Source organism: Rhinoderma darwinii, chromosome 12 (assembly GCF_050947455.1).
Source record: "Rhinoderma darwinii isolate aRhiDar2 chromosome 12, aRhiDar2.hap1, whole genome shotgun sequence".
Lineage (NCBI taxonomy): Eukaryota > Metazoa > Chordata > Amphibia > Anura > Rhinodermatidae > Rhinoderma > Rhinoderma darwinii.
In genome coordinates this window covers 5710098-5732406 of record NC_134698.1, presented here as the reverse complement: position 1 = coordinate 5732406, position 22309 = coordinate 5710098, and the positions used below count along the sequence as shown (strand labels likewise).

Genomic DNA, 22309 nt, shown 5'->3' with positions numbered 1-22309 from the left:
CATACAGTGCCATACAGTAATAGTGCCCAAAAACTCGTCAATATAATGCCCAAATAATGCCATCAAAAGGAGTCTGATTAATGCTACAGCCGGTGCCACGAGACAACAGGGAGGAGGTTTACAGTGGGCATTGCATGGCAGACCCCAGAATAGCGCCCCTTTTGCCCATATTCTACACCATACTTATAACATGAGGGATATATAGACATACAATGTGGCACAGTGATGCCCTGGCATGGTGGTGCCACACATACAAGTTCCTGTATATCGTTCTATTACATAATATAGCCCAGGCTCAGGGCACCACATACCGGCGGGAATCCTAGAGTCCTGGCAGGACGGGCAGCCGTGTCCCCCGCTCACCGTCTCGCAGACTCATGGCCTCTATGGTTGAGCCCTATTGAGTTTCTTGGAGGAGATCATCTTGCTTTGTCATCGTCTCCTATGGTAACTGGGATCAACAATACAGAAGCCGCCCTCCTCCCATTCATCCTGGAGCGGCTGCACGGCCCGGGGATACCCACAAGCATCACTGCCCCTTAACTCTTTCATATCCAGGCACTTTATACTGCGTGTCTTGAATTTCCCCCTAAAATAATAAAATAGAGGCTCTCACCCAGCTTCCCACACACCCTGAACGGCATATGCACCTGCGTTATTAGGTAGAGTTACGTTTGCCGGCTCTGGTTTCACTTGTGTCAGTCTACACTGCAGTTCTGGTGTTCTATTCACGGACCAGGGATCTCAGGGTGAATAGGTCACCGCCACATAGAGGTGTGCGGCGCTCCACGGAAACGGGGAATAGAGGACAAGTGAATTTAAAGTGACAAATCCTCCATCGGGGGCTGCAATCTATGGGACCCCTGAATATTTACTTATGCAAATAATAATTAGAGTGCTAGATAATGGTATAAATGAGTAAACATTATCACATACTTGGCTTTTCAGGATATGTGAAAAGCTGGGTGAAAACTTGCATTAGTGGTTGTGCACCAGAATTAGATCCCTTCATGGGGGGCATGAAGGGATCTATTTCTGGTGGACAACCACAAATGTAAGTTGTCACCCAGCTTTTCACATATCCTGAATGGTTTTTGAATTTGTAGTGTTACGAAGGGTTACATCCACCTGCAATATCTTTGCTTTCTGTAGTGGGTGTCTTCGTGTCAGTCTTCACTGCTGGTATTCTATTCATGGACCAGGAGGTTCAGGGTGAATAATGCAAATAAAGGAATGTATATCAGTACTCCACATTACCCTGTAATACTCACTAATACTACACATGACCTGAGACAGTTATTATGTTTCTTTCGAGCCTCGTTAGGAACATAGAAAGGGTTAGAAGCCCTCTGTATTCTACAGCAGCGTCTGGAAACTACAGTTCCCGGCATGCCTTCGCCTCGGGTGACGTCATCAGGGTGCGCCTAGACACTGACAGTTAATCCGGAAAAGGCTGGCGGCGGGACATTCAAATCCAGTGTAAACATAGGAGAGAAAAGAAGGATCGGACGGACCGAGCCGGGGCAGATATGGGGACCAGAACCGAGCCCGGGCCGCCCACTAATGGATGTGAGTGTGGGATCAGCAGGGGGGAGCGACTTGTAATTGTCCAGCTGTGGTGGACTACAAATCCCAGAATTCCTGGCCAGATGTATTGTCTCAGGAGATGGCTAGGACTGTACGATCTTATCTCCTGTCATCTAGTCACGTGACGTCCATTAAGATCCATTACGGTTTTATTTTTTTAATATTATATTTTTTGTACATTTTTTCTATATATTTTATTTATTTTTTCTTTCTACTGATCGTCTTTTTTTTTTATATTTAATCTTTTGCAACGATTTAAAACCATTTCTAACTTTTTTTATTTATTATGTTTGTTTTAATTTTGTCTTTATCATGAGTCTTATTTTTGTTTTTTTTCTTCAATGTAATTTTATTATAAAATTTGAAATCTAAATATATTGTTAGGTAAAAATTTTACCCATCCTCCCCCCCTTGTGGTATGTGGACATGGTGGGGGCATGATGTCACAGATATAAGACAGCTGTAGTACAACTGTCGCGTCCGTCCTGATGCTGACCCCGTATTAGAGATTTCATACGGCTGTTTTCTTAAAGGGATTGTCCAGGATTAGAAAAACATGTCTTTCTTCCAAAAACAGCGCCACATCTGTCCACAGGTGGTGTGTGGTATTACAGCTTCGCTCTATTTACTTCAATGGAGCTGCAATACCAGACACAACCCATGGACAGGTGTGGTGCTGTTTTTGGAATAGAGCAGTCATGTTTTTGTAATGCCGCACAACCTCTTTAATGACTTGCTGTTCAAGGTCGTTCTGTACGACAACATCGTAGGTTAAAACGAGAAATCTCCGATCGATCTCTGCCTTGATCTGGCTTTTATTGGGATACAGATCTGTCGAAAACTGCACCTGACAACGGCGAAAAAATCCAATGCGGCAGATCAAGTTTTTCCCTGATATCCGTCTTCGGTTGGCGTCACGAGACGGCGCCGAAAATGGTCTAAATCGGCCTTTATGGCTGTGCAAAATGTCTAGTGTATGGGATGGTGTTACAGAATGCGGTCCATATTATGAGATACTCTGTTGTGTGAGAAGTGACTATGACAGTTCTGCCTGTCATTTATTTTCGATTTTTTTTATTTTTTTATTTTTTTTATTTTTTTTTATATATCCAGTCAGAAATATATTGTGAACCGCGTTGCTTTATAATCCGTGTCGATTACACATTGTGGGTCGTGCTGAGCAATAAACGGTGCAAATATTTGTTCTTGAGGTGCGGTGTAAAGAATGTGACTGGTTTTATTGACGTGACTCGCATAATAAAAAAAAAATTGTAAAAAAATATATTTTAGCATCGTAACACAGTCCACCCTCACCCCAGAAATATCATTACCCCCCAACCAAAGTGATACAACGTCCCAGGTTTGTAGCTCGATTAATATGGTCAAATTCCTTTAATCCGGCATCTAAGAATTCCGATAATCTGACACGTCTACAAGGTAAAATCAGAGTCTGAAAAATGGACATTAATAATAAATTATTCAATTTTTTATATATTTTTTTTTGGGCGGTTTTTCTATGTTTTTCACGCTTTTTTTTTTATAAACATCCAATAATCCAGACTATTTGATAATCCGGCATCCTGAATGAGACATTAAATAACATATACACCAACGTAATGTTGTCTCTAGAGCTCTGCAGCTGTTTGGAGACTACAACTCCCAGCATGCCTTGGCAGAGTACTTTCTAGAGAGTTACATCTCCGGTAACCCTACACTTATGAGGGAATTGCATGTAAAACAATTCCGTAAATGACGCTTTTTCCGCTACAATTACAGATGAGCGTCTCACAGCGGACGAGATGGATGAGCAGCGGCGGCAGAATATCGCTTATCAATACCTGTGTCACCTGGAGGAGGCGAAGCGGTGAGGATGATGTGACTACTAATGGTCCCGGCGTCTTCTCTATATTCTTAGCTCCTCATTGCGTTTCTTGGTTTTACCGCAGGTGGATGGAGTCTTGTCTCAATGAGGAGCTGCCGCCCCCTACTGAGCTGGAGGAGAGTTTGCGCAACGGCGTCATCCTCGCCAAACTGGGGAATTTCTTCGCTCCGGAGATTGTGCCGCTGAAAAAAATCTATGACGGCGATCAGCTGCGTTATAAAGTAAATAAGAGGGAGACGTCTGATATTCCACCCCGTCTACGCAAGGGATTCCGAAATAGATGAAAAGTTCCGGAACTTTCTAATATAATGTGTGTTTAAATTCGACACCATTTTCAAGATCTCTGCTTTCTGTCAGTAAATGGGAATCCACTCCCTATAGCCCTAATACTTCTCTGAGGGTTTGTTACCATTGCATTAATTCTAGACAATCCTCTGTGAGGTCAATAACCTGGACCCCAAACTGATACATTTTACCTGCGCTGATACATTGTAACAAACTATAAGTCTGGAGTCCAGACCAGATTGTCTAAACTGGATACATTGAAGCAAATCCTTAGCTACGAGAAGTTTTGGTTCTTTGGATGTAAATAAGAATCTTCTTGTTTACTGACAGCAAGCACAGATCTTGAAAATGGTGAGAAATTGAGACCCAAAGGAGAAAGTTGCAGAACTATTCATTATACAATGATTAAAGATGTTTTAAATAACCTTTTAGGGAATTCTAAGTTACTAGAGGGGGTCAAAGTGGCTACAAAGAGCAGATCTGTGCATTTCCGGGACAGCCCATTGATTTTGGTGTAATACTTTATTTCTCCTGTGGAGGAGCTGCAGGGAAACGGATCACTTCCTATCGGGTTCCCCTGCAGGTTATAGCTGATCACTTGGGGTCTAAGCCGCAGGACGGCAGGGATTGAATGCAGCAAGGGATTGTATGACTGCCGCTATTGATTAACCCTTGCCTTCCTGTGTTGCAGGCAGCAGGCCTTCATTTTCGGCACACAGATAACATCAACCACTGGCGTCGTGCGATGAGTCACATTGGTCTGCCTACGGTAGGTCATTCAGCCATTTGCGACATTAATTACCGTCATCATTCTGTTTATATTTCGTAACATTGACTAATTGCTGGGGGTTGTAGTACCTCCATAGATGGATGATCTGAAATGACGCCTCCTCCTTTCATTGCTTGCAGCTTTTCCAGCCTGAGACTACAGACATATATGACAAGAAGAACATGCCACGTGTGGTGTATTGTATTCACGCCCTCAGGTATATTACACGTGACATTTTCTCTTCCGTTCAGGTCAAAAGCTGCATTCAGAATTCTGCTGCTTTCCTGTAACCAAAGAGAAGTGCATCATGGGAGCTCAGTGACCGTTACACGTTTAGAGATCAGCTGTTCAATCCCGTCTGATGAGGGAGGAGCTAAACCAAAAACAGTCCCAAGTCTCGGACAAAACAAAAAATAAAAAAAAAGCTGGAAAATATAGAAAAGATTGTGGCGATTTTAAAGATCGGGACAGGTTTTTTTTAAATTATTTATTATGGGCTATATATTTATATTCTTGCCATGTGTATACAAGCCATCGCCTCTCCCCAGTATCGTGTGTATTCTCTGCAGAAAAAAATGTGACACATTCTAAAAAAAAATAAAAAAGTGTTCTGATAATCTAGAAAAATTGTTATGATTTTTTTTTTTCAGTTTATATCTATTTAAGCTGGGACTGGCTCCTCAGATTCAAGATTTATATGGAAAAGTGAATTTTACAGGTAAACTTCGTGTATTAGTTTTCCTGCCTAATATAGGGTTAAAGAGGCTCTGTCACCAGATTCTCAAACCCCTATCTCCTATTGAATGTGATCGGCGCTGCAATGTAGAGAACAGCAAAGTTTTTTTTTGTTTTTTTTTTTTGCCCAAGTTGAGCAATTTTATAGTTATGCTAATGAGGTTTTCAATGGACAACTGGGCGTTGTGAATAGAAGTGTATGACGCTGACAAATCAGCGTCATACACTTCTCATCGTTCCCACCCAGCTTCTTTCACAGCAGACACAGCGTGACGTCACCCACAGGTCCTTCAACCTTGGCGTCGGACAAAGAAGATAAATCGGCTCCAGGCATCCAAAAGGTTAATATACTAGTCTCTAGGGAGTTTGCTATGCTTACCTGCACATACCCTGTACTCTCTGACGCCTGGAGCCGATGTGTCTTCTCTCTTCCGACGCCAAGGCTGAAGGACCTGTGGGTGACGTCACGCTGTGTCTGCAGTGAAAGAAGCTGGGTGGGAACGATGGTCACCCACAGGTCCTTCAACCTTGGCGTCGGAAGAGAGAAGACACATCAGCTCCAGGCGTCAGAGAGTACAGGGTATGTGCAGGTAAGCATAGCAAACTCCCTAGAGACAAGCATATTACCCTCTCCGATGGCTGGAGCCCATGTATCTTCTCTGACCGACGACAATGTTGAAGGACCTGTGGGTGACGTCACGCTGCGTGTCTTTAGTGAAAGAAGCTGGGTGGGAACGATGAGAAGTGTATGATGCTGATTTGTCAGCGTCATACACTTCTATTTCCAACGCCCAGTTGGTAAAAACACAATACACGCCCAGTTGGTAAAACGAGAAAACACGCCCAGTTGTCAATTGAAAAGCTCATTTGCATAAATATAAAATTGCTCATAACTTGGGCAAAAACAAAAAACTTTGCTGTTCTCTACATTGCAGCGCCGATCACATTCAATAGGAGATAGGGGTTTGAGAATCTGGTGACAGAGCCTCTTTAAATGTTATTCGTGGTCAGATGTTCTGTAACTCCTATTTATTCTCTCATTTATAGAGGAGGAAATCAACCACATGAAGTGCGAGCTGGACAAGTATGGGATACAGATGCCGGCATTTGGCAAAATCGGGGGGATCCTGGCCAACGAGCTGTCTGTGGACGAAGCAGCAGGTAAGGAACCTCCCAAAAATTAAAGGGGCTCATCCAGTCATCTAAAAAAATAATAATCATTGTGTAATAAAAAGTTCTGCGACTCTAACATACTTTGTGTTTCATTTCTCTGCCATTTTCAGGAACTCTGCTTTCTGTCAGTGAATGTGAAGTCTTGTCTTAACACTTCACAGACCTAATATTTCTTACAGCTGAGCGTTTGCTACAATTGTATCCAATCTAGACAAACGCTAAACGCAGCAGCACAGATCTTTTTCCCTGATAACTTGCTACAATGTATCAGTTTTGGATCCAGTCTAAACAATCTGGACTCAAATGTAACAAATCCTCAGCTGTGAGAAGTATCCAAACGTGTGATTAAAACTGTCTATTCCAGTACACGCCGCAGTCATTGCCATCAATGAAGCTGTGGACAGGGGAGTGGCGCGGGACACCATGGTCGCCTTACGAAACCCCAACGCCATGCTGGTTAACCTTCAGGAAAGGCTGGCAGCCGTGTACCAAGAGCTTCTTCACCAAGCCAAGTCAACGAAGATGGCAAATGCCCGCAATAAGGTAAGATGTGTTACCTGGCGTGCTCAATCTGTGATCGTCCAACGCTGCTTCAACGTTTGACCGTTTTTCTTACCCTGGATTATACCACAAGCTCTAGTTACAACTCTGCTGGTTGCTATTGGAAACTGTCAACAGGCTTGTCGACAGACAAATCCATAACGGCTCAGCTGAGATATAGTTAGTTATATCCCCTTCTTGTTCTATGTCTGCGCATACTGTCCTCCAGGGATTTTGCATTCTGGGACGTTTCAGAAAAATGTACTGCCCAGCCTGCATTATAGGAGGTCAGCTAAACTGTTAGGGGTGTGGTCTGTCGACATACTTGCTGATGGTTTCCATTAATAATATGCAGATTTGGGGTTGACGGTTGGATATTAGCTTTATATGGACGTCTCACCTTCTCTGTAGGTTCTGCAGAATCCATCGGGCGGTGAGGATATCTACGATCTCTGCTTGACTCAAGCTGAATTACAAGGAAACATCAACAAAGTGAATGGTAATAACCCCTGAGATGTCCCTGATGGTCTATTATAAGGACCTGTCACATTAACCCTCTCCTGATCCTCAGTACACACAGCTTTGGAGTATGTGGATGAAGCGCTGGAGAGGAGGGACGTCCAGAGCCTTTATGCCGCGTTACAAGACTCCGCCCTCCTATTGCACCGATTACAGAGAGAGAACGCCGACTGTTACCTGCAGCAACTTACCGCTGACCGGGAGCAGAAAGCCCTTGTGAGTCCATATTGAGGAGTCCTGTCCTTTTAGCCCAATACATAGGGAATAGATAAGTGGCCCAAATATGCATGACGCCGCTGATCCTTATTCTGGGTCATGTAGAAATGTGGTGTGTTTCAGGAGCTGGGTTACATGGATTTGCTGGAAAAGGAGGAGCTTCAAGCCGGAGTAGACGCAGCCAATCAAAGTGCTTTCAGAGAACTTGCAAGTAAGTGGTGGGTCTTAAAGGGGAAGCGCTCAATGAAAGAACACCACACTCCACCAAGATGGCCTCTTGGACCAAGATCTATTGGTCTGAGAGGCCATGCCCCCTACATCAAACTCCGCCCACATTTTGCAATTTTTTTTACGCTACTCAAGTGGAGAGAGAAGCGTAAAATGACCGTCCCAAATTATTGCACAAATATGGCATGTACCATAACATGCGACTTAACACTGCAGAAATGGCGTAAAACCGTTAATTAATTTCCCCGATGTGTTTCAATTGTAATTTGCAATATCTCTGCTTGATGTCAGTAAATGGTAACACTTCACAACTAAGGTTTGATCACCCTTCCTATACCTGCAGCTGTGTCAGTTGGACATGATCAAGACAGGTCTGAAAGTACATTAGTATTTTCATTCACTGACAGCAAGCAGATATATTGAAAATATCGGATGCCGTCAAAAACGGCACCAGTGGCACAACGGTGGTGTGCCTGAGGCATCAGGGCCCGCTTTTACCTCTGAAGGTTGAGAAATGCTGCAGGGTGAAGTGTGAACTAGACTCTTGTCCTGTCTCCTTCCTTCAGTGGAGCAGGCGGTCTCCCGTATCAATACCGCCATCCGAAATGGAAACGCCGCACTGACGGTAGAAGAGCTGGCCAGCCCGGAGGCGCAGCTGCCAGACGTCTACCCCTTTTCAGCAGACCTGTACCAACAGGAACTCTCCGTGCTTCAGGGACAGAGTCCTCGAGTGAGTGCATCTCTACCAATATTTATATCAAAGCCCCTCATTTCGTTACCCCCGAGGGGGTATATAACCCCTCGTCTTGACTTTTTAGAATATTTAACTTTTTTTTTTACCCCAAACCAGGGCTCCCTGGTGCAGGAGGAGCTGTTCGTGGCCGTGGAGATGCTGTCCGCTGTAGCTCTAGTTAACCGGGCTGTAGGGGCTGGAGATCTGAATGCTTTCTGGGCCACCCTTGTGAGCGCCGCCTTAGGCCTGTCTGATGTGGATGAGGAGAACATTCAGAGGTGAGGAGGGTCTCCCTGCGGAATCTTGAGAATACCAAATTAGGCACCTTTGCAAATAGTCTTACCATTTTGTGTATCCAGTTCCTATGCAGACCTTTGTGTCTCCATGGTTACAGACTACAAATCGACCCGGTGTAGTCTGATGGATCTGCAGTCATTTGTTAGTCCTATCAATCCCGTCTGCTTGACAGCTAACAGACCGTAGAAGAGGAGGAAGCACCAGATTACACCGGGTAAGTTTGTCTGTAACCATGAGTATCTGCATTGGAGCTGTATACACAAAACGGTAGGAGATTTTTAATCAAGTCTATTTGCTAAACTGCTCCGATTTGGTGTTTTTATGCTTTGGAGCAATAAAAATATTCTTTTTTTTCCTTCCAGGTATTTTAACAAATTGTGTAAACGGAAGCGGCGCTCTCAGGGTGGGTGTGGCTTCCTAAGCTGGAACGATCTGCAGTCGTGTGTCAATAACACCAACAACTCCATACAAGAAGAACATGACAGTAAGTGGAAGAGGTCATTCAATATAATGGGGTTCCTCCTGGTGCCCTCCTATATTTGGACAGCCCCTTTTCTATTGGTTGGTCCCCTAAAGACTAGCTTACTGTAGGGGTCCGGCTTATGGGACCCCTGTAATCAGCTTCTAGTAGTTGGGGAGGGGGGGACCCATCGATCAATGCGTTATACCGCAGCCTATTGAAGTCAATGTGCGGTGCTCCTCCATTTAAAGTCTATGGGGCTGACGGAAACAGCCGAGCGCCGCGCATGCCTGACCTCCGCTCCATTTGAAATCCTCTTAGTCACCGTTTTCCGGCTAAAGGGAACAGGGCATGGTTCCATTGTTCGGATCCCCACCAATCCGGTGGTTAGGTGAAAAATGCTGGAGGGGGGGGGTGTCTGGGCCAGGAACCTTCATTTACAATATTTAAGGGACTTTATTTTTTGTCCCTAGAAATCCTGGCAGTCGGCCTCATTAATGAAGCCCTTGAACACAATGATCACCAGAAAACATTCACCGCTCTGCTGCTCCCTGCAGCTGCGCTCACCGACGTCAACCTCCCAACAGCCGGTCTCTATCACCAGATCCTCACCAGTGACCTGCAGCATAAAAAGAAGGTAATGCCATGGCCTTAAAGGGGTTCTTCACGATTAGAAAAACCTGTCCGCTTCAAAAAAACAGCGCCACGCCTGTCCATGGGTTGTATCTGGTATTGCAGCTCAGTTTTATTGAAGTAAAGGGGCTGAGCTGCAATGCCACACACAACCTATCATTGAGTAAAATGATAAATTCTGTTGCCTGCAGCCACCACTAGAGGGAGCTCACTGCATACAGATTTACACAGTTGAATACTAGCTGTATAAATCACCCATCATCGTCTCCCCCTAGTGGTGGCTGCATAACTTGCATAAGATCCTCTATATGTTCAATATATACAGGATTGGTTTATAGTAGATGCACAATACGTGTGTTGGCTGTAATATTTCCATGATATCGTTGTCGCAGGTGACCCGGGATGATTCTGCAGTCCTTTGGTTGGAAGAGATACAGCAAGGAGTGTCTCAGGCAAACCAGGAAAATGCAAGGGCCCGGAAAAGTGAGTAAAACTGCCCGAGTTGTGTCATTAAAGGGGTAGTAGTCCATAATTAGCTGCTTCGCCAACAAAAGTGAATGATTGGGGTCCCTCATCTCCATTCCTGGACTACTTCTCATTGTTATAGGGGTTCTTAATGGCTATGTGGGCAAAAAAACTGCCTTATAATACTCCACATAGCAGCTGCAGAACCTCTTTTTGGCTTGGAATGATCTGGGGAGCGCTCTACATCATCCCAATGATTCTCTTATTCTTCACTTCTGGTTCTTAGTGGCGCTGGGCATAGCAGCCATCAACCAAGCCATAAAGGAATGGAAGACCTCTCAGACCCTGCGCGTGTTACGTAACCCGGACGCCTTGCTGTGTGGGGTGGTGTCCGACTGCGCCGAAGGATATCAATCTGAACTAGGTGCAATCATGAACGCAAAGCGTAAGCGCGGTAAGAGGAAGCCGATTTGGCGAACTTGTAGCATGTGATAAGGCCTATAGATTCTAATGCGGTGCCTGCCCCAAAGCATCATGGTCTTGAGTCTTCGGACTGTGGATGAGGATCCTTTAGGGTCTTATGATAGTGTTCATGTGTAGATGTATGTAGTTTTTTTTTCTGAACTCTGCTGCCCTCTTGTGTCTGTCATTGCTAACTGCAGGAGATGCATCTAATTATTGGGTAAGACACAAGTTAAAGGATAGAAGTGACTATTTCTTCCACCTGCGCTCATTCGAGGGGACGTGGGAACAACCGCCAGGCTTCAGTCTCAGCACCGCACACCTGTCCCGGGAGGAAATCCAAGTAAGATCAGATTTAGTATCTCTGGGAGATTATTCATCCCTAATTTATAAATGTTTTGGTTCTCATTGGATACATTGACTATTTTACAGTCCACTATTAACAGAGTGACTAGTGGCTTCAAGCGTGAGAAGCAGTGGGAGGCCAGCGCGGACATGCTGGTGAGACTACAAGCGTGGATGAGAGGCTACCTGGTCCGCAAGAGCTTCTCCGAGAGGATGTATCTCCTGCATAAACAAGTGCCCGCTGTCACCTTAATCCAGGTACAATCTGGCATCCACAAACCTCACACTCATGTCCTGTGATGCTAGCTGTAGTTAGGAGGAGAAGTTAGCTACTTCCTAATGTAACCTTATAGGCTGTAAATTAGGGTGACTGCTCTGCTCTAGCCTAACACCTCATGATCGGCAAAGAAATATATGGCCACTGATACCAGATCAAGTTTCACACCCATTCATACTTGTCTCTACAGTGAGCGGGTTAGAAGCGGATGGGAGGAAGCTCTGGGTGACCGAGTGACCGAAATTAAAGGGGACATTTATGGCATATCCACTGGATATAAATGTCTGATATATGCGGGTCCTGTGGATATGCTTTAAATGTCTAAGATGTCTAATACTCCATTCACTCAATGACCGCTAATATAGCTGTCAAATCAGACAGCTACTTCCTGTTACAAAAGCTGAAGAGGTCTGGGGCACAAACCGCTCAGTGTACTTCAACATCATGACTGTTATTGATTAGTTCGTCTCCTATATAATGGTATACGGTGACTTGATGTGGTCTGTTCACAGGCACAATGGCGGGGTTACAGGCAACGACAAACTTATCTACAGAGGAAAAGGCATTTGCATAGGAACGTGGATGCTGTTATTAAGGTAATACTTGTGTGTGATGGATCCCATAAACTATTGTTTAGTTCTTCCCTGTCTTTACTTTTATAAACCACTGTTAGGGGTTTGTCTGTCAACAAGCTAGCGGACTGTTTCCAATAACCACTAGCAGAATTGTGAATTCAGCTCTGGAGTATAGTACAGGATATAACTCAGAATCAGTACAGGATAAGTAATGTAATGTATGTACACAGTGACTCCTCCAGCAGAATAGTGAGTGCAGCTCTGGATAATACAGGATATAACTCAGGATCAGTACAGGATAAGTAATGTAATGTATGTACACAGTGACTCCACCAGCAGAATAGTGAGTGCAGCTCTGGCGTATAATACAGGATGTAACTCAGGATCAGTACAGGATAAGTAATGTAATGTATGTACACAGTGACTCCACCAGCAGAATAGTGAGTGCAGCTCTGGAGTATAATACAGGATATAACTCAGGATCAGTACAGGATAAGTAATGTAATGTATGTACACAGTGACTCCACCAGCAGAATAGTCAGTGCAGCTCTGGAGTATAAAACAGGATGTAACTCCGGATCAGTACAGGATAAGTAATGTAATGTATGTACACAGTGACTCCACCAGCAGAATAGTGAGTACAGCTCTGGAGTATAATACAGGATGTAACTCAGGATCAGTACAGGATAAGTAATGTAATGTATGTACACAGTGACTCCTCCAGCAGAATAGTGAGTGCAGCTCTGGAGTATAATACAGCTCCTGTGTGTAGCGGCAGTCATCCAGTCAGTGTCTCTGAATTGCCGCCACAGTCTCGACATATTTTAATATTGAAATTGCCCACCAGTTAACCCCTTGTATGGTTCTGAACCAGCTCCGTTGATTTCACCCCCATTTTCTACTGTGCTATAAATGTCTCTACGGTTTCTTTTCAGGTCCAGTCACTAGTGAGGATGTGGCTTGACCGCAAGAAATATCGAGAAAGGCTTAGATATTTCCGGAGACATGTACGTATCTCCCTCCGCTGAAATGGGACAATGTGTGGCCTGCGATGCCGTTCTGTGCTGTCCTCCGTACAACCCAATGAGTAATGTGTATGCCCTGCGCTGTAGGGCTCAAGACCCAGCAGAAAGGGCACAGACAGATCTACCGGTATACCAGTGTTGCTGCCGTATTGCCTCCTGTCTTTGATCGTCCTCATCCGAGCGCCTGCCTCGCTCAGAATCTAACATTGATGTTTGCTATATCAATAGATTATGCCATAAATACCTGAGTGGCAGCGCAGCATTTAAACCCATACTGATCGGCAAATATAGTGGACTACCACTTTAAAAAAATAAGTAAGGTTTATAGAACTTTAGCAAAAGTTGCAGGATGGCTAACCATAAAGTAGTCCGCTATGAACTGTGAAAGTAAATATTTTTTTTTTTCACCACCGCCCCCCCCCCCCGTTACCTGTCGGGTCCACTTTATAATCTATTACATTTACAGATTGCCTCCGTTATAAAGATCCAGGCCTTCTTCCGAGCTAGCAAGGCCAGAGGGGACTACCGGATGCTAGGTAAGGGCTCCTGTTTCACCTCTCATCTTGATTTACATGTAGCCATCTCTGTAAAGATAGTGAAATATTACTAGGATAATGCCATCAATGGCAATGGTGTTCGGAAAGGGAAAGTGCTGTGCCCCTTCGTCTCCTGGCAGTTCCGCTCAACTTTGTTTGGAGGCCCCGTTATAGATCCCGTCCGATGTGCTTCGCCTTTTAGGTGTCCCGAGATAAGACTAATTCTATTGTTCCTTTTCGCAGTCCACGCCAAAAACCCCCCGCTCAGCACTCTTCGGAAGTTTGCCCATTTACTGGAGCAGAGTGAACGGGATTTTTGGGAGGAACGGGAGGTCATGAAGTTTCGGGAGGAGGTGGTGAAGAAAATCCGATCTAATCAACGGCTGGAGAACGACCTGAATATGATGGATATCAAGATCGGCCTGTTGGTGAAGAACCGGATCACTCTGCAGGTATCCAGGATCCTCGTCGGACCCCCAACAGGGTTTTTATAAATGTTGTTTGATATATAATTAGGTGCCGTCCACAGTGACACTTGGTCCCAGCCCGTATATCCAGAACCGTCCATATGACACCCCCAAGCTCATAGCATTGACCTGTTCCTTTTATCTGTTGCGCAGGAAGTTGTTTCGCATTGTAAGAAACTTACCAAGAAAAACAAGGAGCAGCTGTCGGACCTGATGGCCATCGATAAGCAGAAAGGGTTAAAGTCTCTGAGCAAGGAGAAGCGGCAAAAGCTTGAGGCATATCAGCACCTCTTCTATCTGCTACAGGTGAGGCACGGGTTATTTAATTAGTTTGGCCAATGAAAAGTTTTGCAACTTTATAATATCTGTATTTCAATTCCTCTTCTTTTTAGGATCTCTACTTGCTGTCAGTAAATGAGACTAAAAACCCATCCTGATCATGCTCTGCTGGCACAGGTGCAAGGCACGTTAGGTCTGAGAATGAGCCCTGCAGCTATGGATGGGTTTTCAGCCTCTAGATGGATACAAAAAAGGTTCAAATTTATTAACAGCAAGCAGAGATTTTGAAAAAGGTGAGGCAATGGTACGTAGGAGATTGTAAAAAAAAAAAAAACTTGTTCTCAGACCAACCCCGAGTACATGGCCAGACTGATCTTCCAGATGCCTCAGAACAAATCCACTAAATTCATGGAGTCGGTAACCTTCACCCTCTACAACTACGCCTCTGATCGCCGGGAAGCCTACCTGCTGCTACGACTCTTCAGTACGGCTCTGCAGGAGGAGATCACGTGAGTTCCCCTTTAAGGACGCATGGGGCACTCCAAATGTCATTGGCGTTACTTAATGATGTGTTTTTTTTTTTATTTGTCGCCTTGTAGCTTCAAAGTGGACAGAATACAAGACATCATAACTGGGAACCCTACCGTCATCCGCTTGCTGGTCAGCTTTTACCGCAGCGCCCGTGGCCAGAACGCCCTGCGCCAGATTTTGGGGAATGTGGTAAAAGAGGTTTTACAAGACAAAACCACAAATATTCGCATCAATCCAGTCGAAATCTATAAGAGCTGGGTCAATCAAGTGGAGTCTCAGACTGGAAAAAAGAGGTAAGGGGACGGCTGCTCGCTTCTTAAAGGGCCAGGCATTCCTCTCGACGCTGTATCCTACAAGTTGACTAAGCAGCACACCCCCCATGTGCGTCTTATGGCACAATTTCTTTCTTTGGGGTGTGGATTGATGTATTTTAAGGGTAATGTATTCTTCTGTCTTGTAGCACGCTCCCATACGACGTCACTCCGGAGCAGGCGCTCACCCACGCTGAGGTTCAGAGACGTCTCGATATCTCTGTCCGGAACCTCATCGCTGTGACAGACAGGTTTTTCTCCACCATCTTTGCCAACGTTGACCAGATACCGTGAGTATTGGGGGGAGATGCAACCACATTGGTGGAGGCCGTAGTTTTATTTTGCGTTCTTTATAAATGACGGTTTTCTGCTCCTCCGCAGTTATGGCATGCGTTATATCGGTAAAGTGCTGAAAAATTCCTTAAGTCAAAAATTCCCAAGAGCCAAGGAAGAGGACGTCCATAAGGTAAAGTCACATGTGACATACTGTAGACTATGTCAGGGTATTACCAACCAATTATCTCTGCCACTCCCAGCAGTGGGCTGGAGTTTACATACTGCCTGTGACATGCATGCTGCTGTCTAGGGCACAGTCTGCAGCCTCTCCTGGGCCTTAGACCCGTATCTCTAGCTTTCAAGCATCCTGCTCAAAAATGAAATGATCTGTAGAACTGAACCGTAGCTCCTGATAGACGTGATTTGGCCACACTCCCCCGATGTGATGACTGGGCGAGGCATGGAAAATAAAAAGGCACTGTTTATAATGTGGGCGAGGAGAGGGGTGTTGGAGGGAATTCAGGAATCTGAAGGACGATGAAGAAGGAAAATTAAGGAGTATAAGATCTGCGAATGGATGATGACTCATTGACGATGAGGCATCTCCACCATCTATGGTCACGCCATGTCTCTTGATCCCATAGGACTTCTAGAAGAGTGTCTGTCATTTAAAGTTTATTGCAATTGGTCTTTACCTTCATTTCTAATGTTTAGATCGTGGGTAACTTGCTTTATTACCGCTTTATGAACCCGGCCGTGGTGGCCCCTGATGCTTTTGACATAGTGGACATGTCAGCGGGTGGGACTATTCATCCGGACCAAAGACGAACACTGGGTTCCATCGCCAAGGTTCTTCAGCATGCGGCTGCCAACAAGTTGTTTGAGGATTCCCACCTGGGACTCCTCAACCAATATCTGGAGGAGACGCACTGGAAGTTCAGGTGAATCTCAGCCGCCTTGAAACGATGATCCTCCTAATATCCTATGACTTCAGGCTGATAGAAAATCTCTGTTCTTCACATATAGGAAGTTTATCTTCACCGCTTGTAACATCCCGGAACCAGAGTTGCGATTTAATGTAGATGAGTACTCGGAGATGGTCAACACCATTAAACCCGTCATATACATAACTGTCGGGGAACTGATAGACACACACAAGGTGAGGAATGGGATCTCTAGTCTTATCTTGACAGCCACCCATGGTTGTGGTGGACACTTTGATTCGATATTTGTATGGTACAATGGTTTTGGTGTAACCGTTCACATTATACTTCCAGTTATTGCTAGAACACCAAGATGCCATTTCTCCGAACCACAAAGATCCAATTCATGAACTCCTTGAGGACCTGGGGGAGCTTCCGACGGTCCAGTCTTTGATCGGTATGTTGGGCGGCTATTCAGGCCAAGTAGGATGTAGGTCTTGATGTGAACCTCATCCGATGACACGTAGTCTTCTCCTATGTTCAATACTACAGGAGAAAGCACCTCCAACCTGCATGACACGGCTTCAGAACAAGCGCTGGCCCATCTACGGAAACTGGAGATGTCTCTGACTCTTACAAACAAGTTTGACCTGCTTGGGACAAATGCAGAAGATATGGATACAAAAAGTTTACTGCTCAGGTGAGGAGCCGGATGAAGACCCCTTGCTAACACTGCATGGCCCTCCGTCAGGTCGCAGCGTCTTCTATGGTTCAGCCAGAAAAGGGGCAATTGGTTTCTATATCCAAGATGGTGAGCTGGAATGATGGTCGTCCATCTGGTAAATCTGCCAAGGATGAACATGGAGTCCACTACTCCAGGACGGGTGCAAGGACATACATAGTATGGCTCTGCGGAATATGATCTGACATAGGGTTTTGTCTTGACCTGTGGATGGAAAGTAGGGCGTGTTTCCATTCCCTGAATCTTTGCTCTTCTTCCTTCATCTAGTACCAAGCACATGTTGGTGGACGTCATCCAGTCCCAGCCTGGAGATTCTCTAGCGGAAGTTCTGAGCACCTCGGCCTCGGCACAACAGGTGAGTACAGCGCAGATGTACTTGCGGGAGATGCCACACAATGGAGGATGTAATGTTTGATTTCTTTCTGGTCAGGAGGCATCCCACTACCACCTAATGCACCAACGAGCCCTCAGAGATGCCCAGACGCCGGAGAAGATGAAGCGTCACCGGTCGCTGCTGGGCAACAGTAAACTATCGATAGAGGACAAGAAACGCAAGGTCATCCGGAACCTGCGCAAACTGGAGAGCCTGGGACTGGTGTCCTCTCATGACCATTACCAGGAAATAATCAACATGATTGCTAAGGTATAAGAACATACATGACGGGGGCTTAGAAGAAGTCATCTTTGTAATGATGAGATTACAGTAAGATACCGCCTGATTGGTTCCAGCTTGTCTGTAGTGTCCCCCGCCATGACCGGTACAGCGGCGGATCTGGACTATCGGGTAGTAGCTGCCTGTCCATCTCTGAATACCAGTTAGTTTGGTATTCTGATGGTTCTGTGTTATTGGTACAATCTCTGTTTCCTAGTCCGGAGCTGCATTCACAATTCTGACGGTTGTTAATGGAAACAGTCATCACGTTTGTCAGCGGGCACACCCCTAACAGCTTGCCTAAGCGCCTATAATGCAGGGTGGATAGTTCGTATTTCCTAAATCAGATGACTGTACAGTGTCTGGTGTAAAAACTACAGTTCCAAGACTACAAATCGCCAGAGCACGCTCTGTGCAGATACTGAACAAGCAGGGACTGGTGGGAGATATCCGCTCTTAAAGTGGTTGTCCCAAGGATTAATGTTATCCCCTAACTACAGGATAGGTAATAACATGCTGATTGGTGGGGGTCTGACTGCTGGGACCCCCACCGATCACGAGAACGGGGGTCCTGCTCCTCCGAATGAATAAAGCGGTAGGTCGACATGCGCACTGCCGCTCCATTCACGATCTAGGAGACAGCTGAGCGCTATACTCGGCTATCTCCAGCCTTGTCATACAGAATGAATGGAGTAGCAGGGAGCATGCTCGACCTGCCGCTGCATTCACGGTCTAGGAGAATGAATGGAGTAGCAGTCGCATGCTCGACCTGCCGCTCCATTCATTTGGAGGAACTAGACCCCTGTTGTCACGATAGGTAGGGGGTCCCAGCAGTCAGACCCCCACCAATCAGCATGTTATTACCTATCCTGTGGTTAAGGGATATGATTTAATCTTGGGACAACCCCTTTAAGCCTGCAGAATTGTAAATGCAGCTCTGGAGTATAATACGATGTGGTGCCTAAGCATTAGTCCATGTTTAATCATTGGCTAAGTAGTTCATATATACGAGCTACAATTTATTTTTCTCCACTTTTTCCCGGTGGTCCAGGATATTCGGAACCAGAGGAGATATCGTCAGCACAGGAAGGCGGAGTTGGTGAAGCTACGTGAGACGATGCAGAGGCTGCACTGCAAGACGGCCTTCCACGAGGAGCAGATCGACTTCTACAACCAGTACATCAAGACCTGTCTGGACAACCTCACTGCCAACCAGAAGTATGGCGCTCGCTGGTATTCGTATCTTCACACTAGGCGTTGAGCCTTCCCTACGAGTCTAATTCTCTTCCTTGTGTTTTCCCCCCCAAGACCTACAAGGAAAAATAAGAAACAGAACTCTCTGAACTACACGGCGACCAGACTACACGAGAAGGGCGTCTTACTGGAGATAGAGGACCTGCCGTTCAGCCAGTCAGTACTTCTTCTCCACCGATCTCCGGTGTCATCAGGCTTAGTGCTCAATGAGCATCAGAAGGACAACCCTGACTATGTTTTGTCTTCCAGATTCCGTAACGTCATTTTTGACATAACCCCTTGTGAGGAGCCTGGGAAGTTTCAAGTGAAGACCAAGTTTTTGGGGGTAGATATGGAAAAGTTCCAGCTGAATTATCAGGTCAGTGGCCAGGTTGAGTGTGTGTGGGGGGAGGTTATCAAGTATAAATTCAAGCAACCTCTGTAATTGAGGACTGTGTTAAAAATCTGATGATGTCACCACGCTGATGATGTCACCACACATCTATGCGGTGATGTCATCAGTCCCAGGCGACATGCAGGTAGCTAAACTGTGCGGTGGCCATTATGCCACCGCTGGGGGTTGCCAAGGCTGAATACAATTGTAGCAAGTCCTCAGCAGTGGGACGTATTAGCTCTGTATTCCCATTCACTGACCACAAGTAGAGATCTTGAAAATAGTGAGGAATTTATGGCCAGCTTTTGGTTGGAGCTTTCCTTTTGGAACAATGGCTGGTTAACCCTATGTAATCCTCTTCTGTGTTCTCTCTCCCTAGGACCTCCTCCAGTTGCAGTACGAGGGAGTGGCTGTCATGAAGATGTTTGATAAAGCCAAGATTAACGTGAACCTGCTCATCTTCCTACTAAACAAGAAGTTCTTCCGCAAGACCTAAACAATCTGCGGGACGCTGCTTTCCGCCTCCACTGAGCACTACACCTTTGCATGTTACATTCGGCTTGTTTGATGACCGCCCCCTTGTGGCCGAAAGGGAAACTGCAGCTAATATAACTACAGTACCTCCATGCATGAATCGCGTTCGCTTCCTAATTAATATCAATGCTGCAGATTATTATTAATGTAACCTGAACGCTGCTTTGTTTCCAAGGAAACTTTACGAAACTAAGTGATAGACTGTTACCGGCCGCCGCACCTTTACGAGGCCATGAACTTCGCACCACAGCCTTGTTCTAGTGATGGATACAGCAAATCATCTCCTCGCTGATCTGCAAAGCCGATGATATCAATGATTTGTGCAATATTGTGACTTTTACGACGCGGCTGCACTGATTTAAAGTCATAAAGGACCACATTTGAATTAACCCTTTTGATTTACTCTCTTAATATCAGGAAGACCAGTCCTCCGTGACTCGTGATGACATTGTGTCACCTAGAACCATCACCTGTCCTCGCCGTAGGTTACATGTGTTTTGTCTGCACTTCTTTCCATGTAACGTATTCACAATTAACCTGGTCTTTATCTGTATAAACCACTTTTCCCTTCCATGGATTGCTTCTTGTTTCCTAGGAGAGAACTAATGGCTGCTTTTTGAGTAACCTAGAACACGAGAATCAAACCTGAGCAGCATTTATAGGGGAAATTCACTTTTAACCAAAGGTGTTTTTGCACTGGGTATCTGAAGGGGTCAAGCTGCAATATAATTTGTGTTGAAATGTAGTCCCTGAGAGGTAGTCTTAAAGGTCATGTCTTTATTGTGGTAGTTTTTCTGATCTAGAGCTCCATATCTCCTGCATATGCTGTAGGTAAGAGCGTACCTATATTTTTTTTTTAGGTGACTAGCTGTTAGATTTGTGTAAATGAGGAATAACACTATTTCACTATAACTTGTATTCCGCATTGTTTAGCAGTTTTCCCCTCTGCAAGCTATACATCTAATTCTCCGTTTTCTCTGATCTAATGGGCGGCGTCTAACTGCTATCCTGTCTTCTATTCTGGTCTGCTATCTCCCTGTAGCCACGTATATAGCTGCAGCAGAATGGAGGACATCATACAGCAGTAAAGAGCAGTGTAGCTGTGAATCCAGCACTGGGTGACCTATAACTCTGACCAACAGAGCCTGTTTCTCCTCTCTCTCTCTCTATTCCCACCTCCTGCTTCTTCTCCCCTCTCTGTAGACTTCTATGGGCAGTATCTGTGTTGCCTCTCTCCATGCTTCCCTCCCCTCTCCATAGAATTCTATGGGCAGCATGTATGTCTTGTTTTCCAGCTTCCTCTTCCTGTTCTCCCTCCACAGACTTCTATGGGCAGCATGTCTATATATCTGTTCCTGCATCCTCTCCCTTCTCCATAAACTTAAAAAACACACCTCTACTTCCTGCAGTCAGTCTCCTTTCCAGTGAGCTCCCCCTAGTGGTGGCTATGGACACAGGATTTTATCTTTTAACGGTCTATGCAGGAGATCTGGAGCTCTGTATGAGAAAAAGAACTAACCCCTATAAGGATCTATAAATAAATTAACTTCACTATCCATCGGACACCATACATCTCCAACTACAGACATTGTTTTCCTTCCCTTTCTATAGATTGTAGGTAGGAGAAATATTTCCTCTCCAAGCTGCTAAAGCACTACAACTCCTAGCCTTTACTGCTATACAGTGTCAGAATTACCAGCAGAATACATAGTATATGTCTACAATCTATCTGACAACCCATTGGAAGCATCATATTTTTGTTTAGACTAATCTTGACAACCCTGGTAGTTGTCAGCCCCGCCTCTCCTGTAAAAGTTACTTAGAATACGTAAACAAATGGTAGATCTGACAACCAAATAGACTTATGATAAGGGACAATTTATGTTAATCTGTAAAATTGTCACATTTTAATTGTACAGTGTTATCTGTGTGTATGTCTGTCGTCTGCACCCTCCAATATATTTATACCCCAAACTAGTAACCCCAATGTCTTGTAGTGTTAGGCTACAGCCTTACTATTACCTACACAAGATCTGTAATCGCGACGACTGCCATTCTTCCCGTGTCTGGACGACTGGTTTACTTTTGAAATCACAGAATCTCCAGCATTGCCTTGGTTTTTCTATCACGCGTCATGTATTTTAATAAAGCTGAATTGTAAATGCGGCCAATGCGTTAATTGTGGTTACTAAATTCTCTGAAGAATGAAATATTAAAAATACATG

At 45.0% G+C, this 22309-nt stretch overlaps 2 protein-coding genes across 2 annotated transcripts in view; one reads left to right on the top strand and one right to left on the bottom strand.

Annotated features, from left to right (window-relative positions):
- The window catches only part of TTC24 (tetratricopeptide repeat domain 24), a 56758-nt gene that overhangs the window by 24216 nt on the left and 10233 nt on the right, over positions 1-22309 (bottom strand). The gene's annotated exons all lie outside the window — the stretch shown is intronic.
- Positions 1397-22250, top strand: IQGAP3 (IQ motif containing GTPase activating protein 3). Its single transcript, XM_075844400.1, has 38 exons — positions 1397-1569; positions 3364-3451; positions 3534-3690; positions 4446-4523; positions 4664-4740; positions 5174-5241; positions 6306-6419; positions 6796-6974; positions 7383-7470; positions 7543-7706; positions 7830-7917; positions 8501-8664; positions 8785-8945; positions 9327-9448; positions 9898-10061; positions 10450-10540; positions 10809-10976; positions 11185-11327; positions 11417-11587; positions 12119-12202; positions 13117-13188; positions 13673-13742; positions 13986-14194; positions 14363-14515; positions 14834-14997; positions 15088-15312; positions 15480-15620; positions 15712-15796; positions 16321-16547; positions 16633-16765; positions 16884-16986; positions 17082-17229; positions 17539-17626; positions 17702-17914; positions 18975-19141; positions 19232-19333; positions 19427-19535; positions 19930-22250. Exons 1-38 carry the CDS (start codon positions 1530-1532, stop codon positions 20044-20046), a joined length of 4935 nt encoding a protein of 1644 aa, XP_075700515.1. The 5' UTR covers positions 1397-1529; the 3' UTR covers positions 20047-22250.

What these genes read in the sequence shown, in the direction of transcription:
- IQGAP3 (XM_075844400.1), top strand. Translation starts at nt 1,530, where the DNA reads ATGGGGACCAGAACCGAGCCCGGGCCGCCCACTAATGGAT. An exon ending in ACCTCTTCTATCTGCTACAG is followed by an intron (nt 14,516 to 14,833) that starts GTGAGGCACGGG and finishes ACTTGTTCTCAG; the next exon opens with ACCAACCCCGAGTACATGGC. An exon ending in GCTCTGCAGGAGGAGATCAC is followed by an intron (nt 14,998 to 15,087) that starts GTGAGTTCCCCT and finishes GTCGCCTTGTAG; the next exon opens with CTTCAAAGTGGACAGAATAC.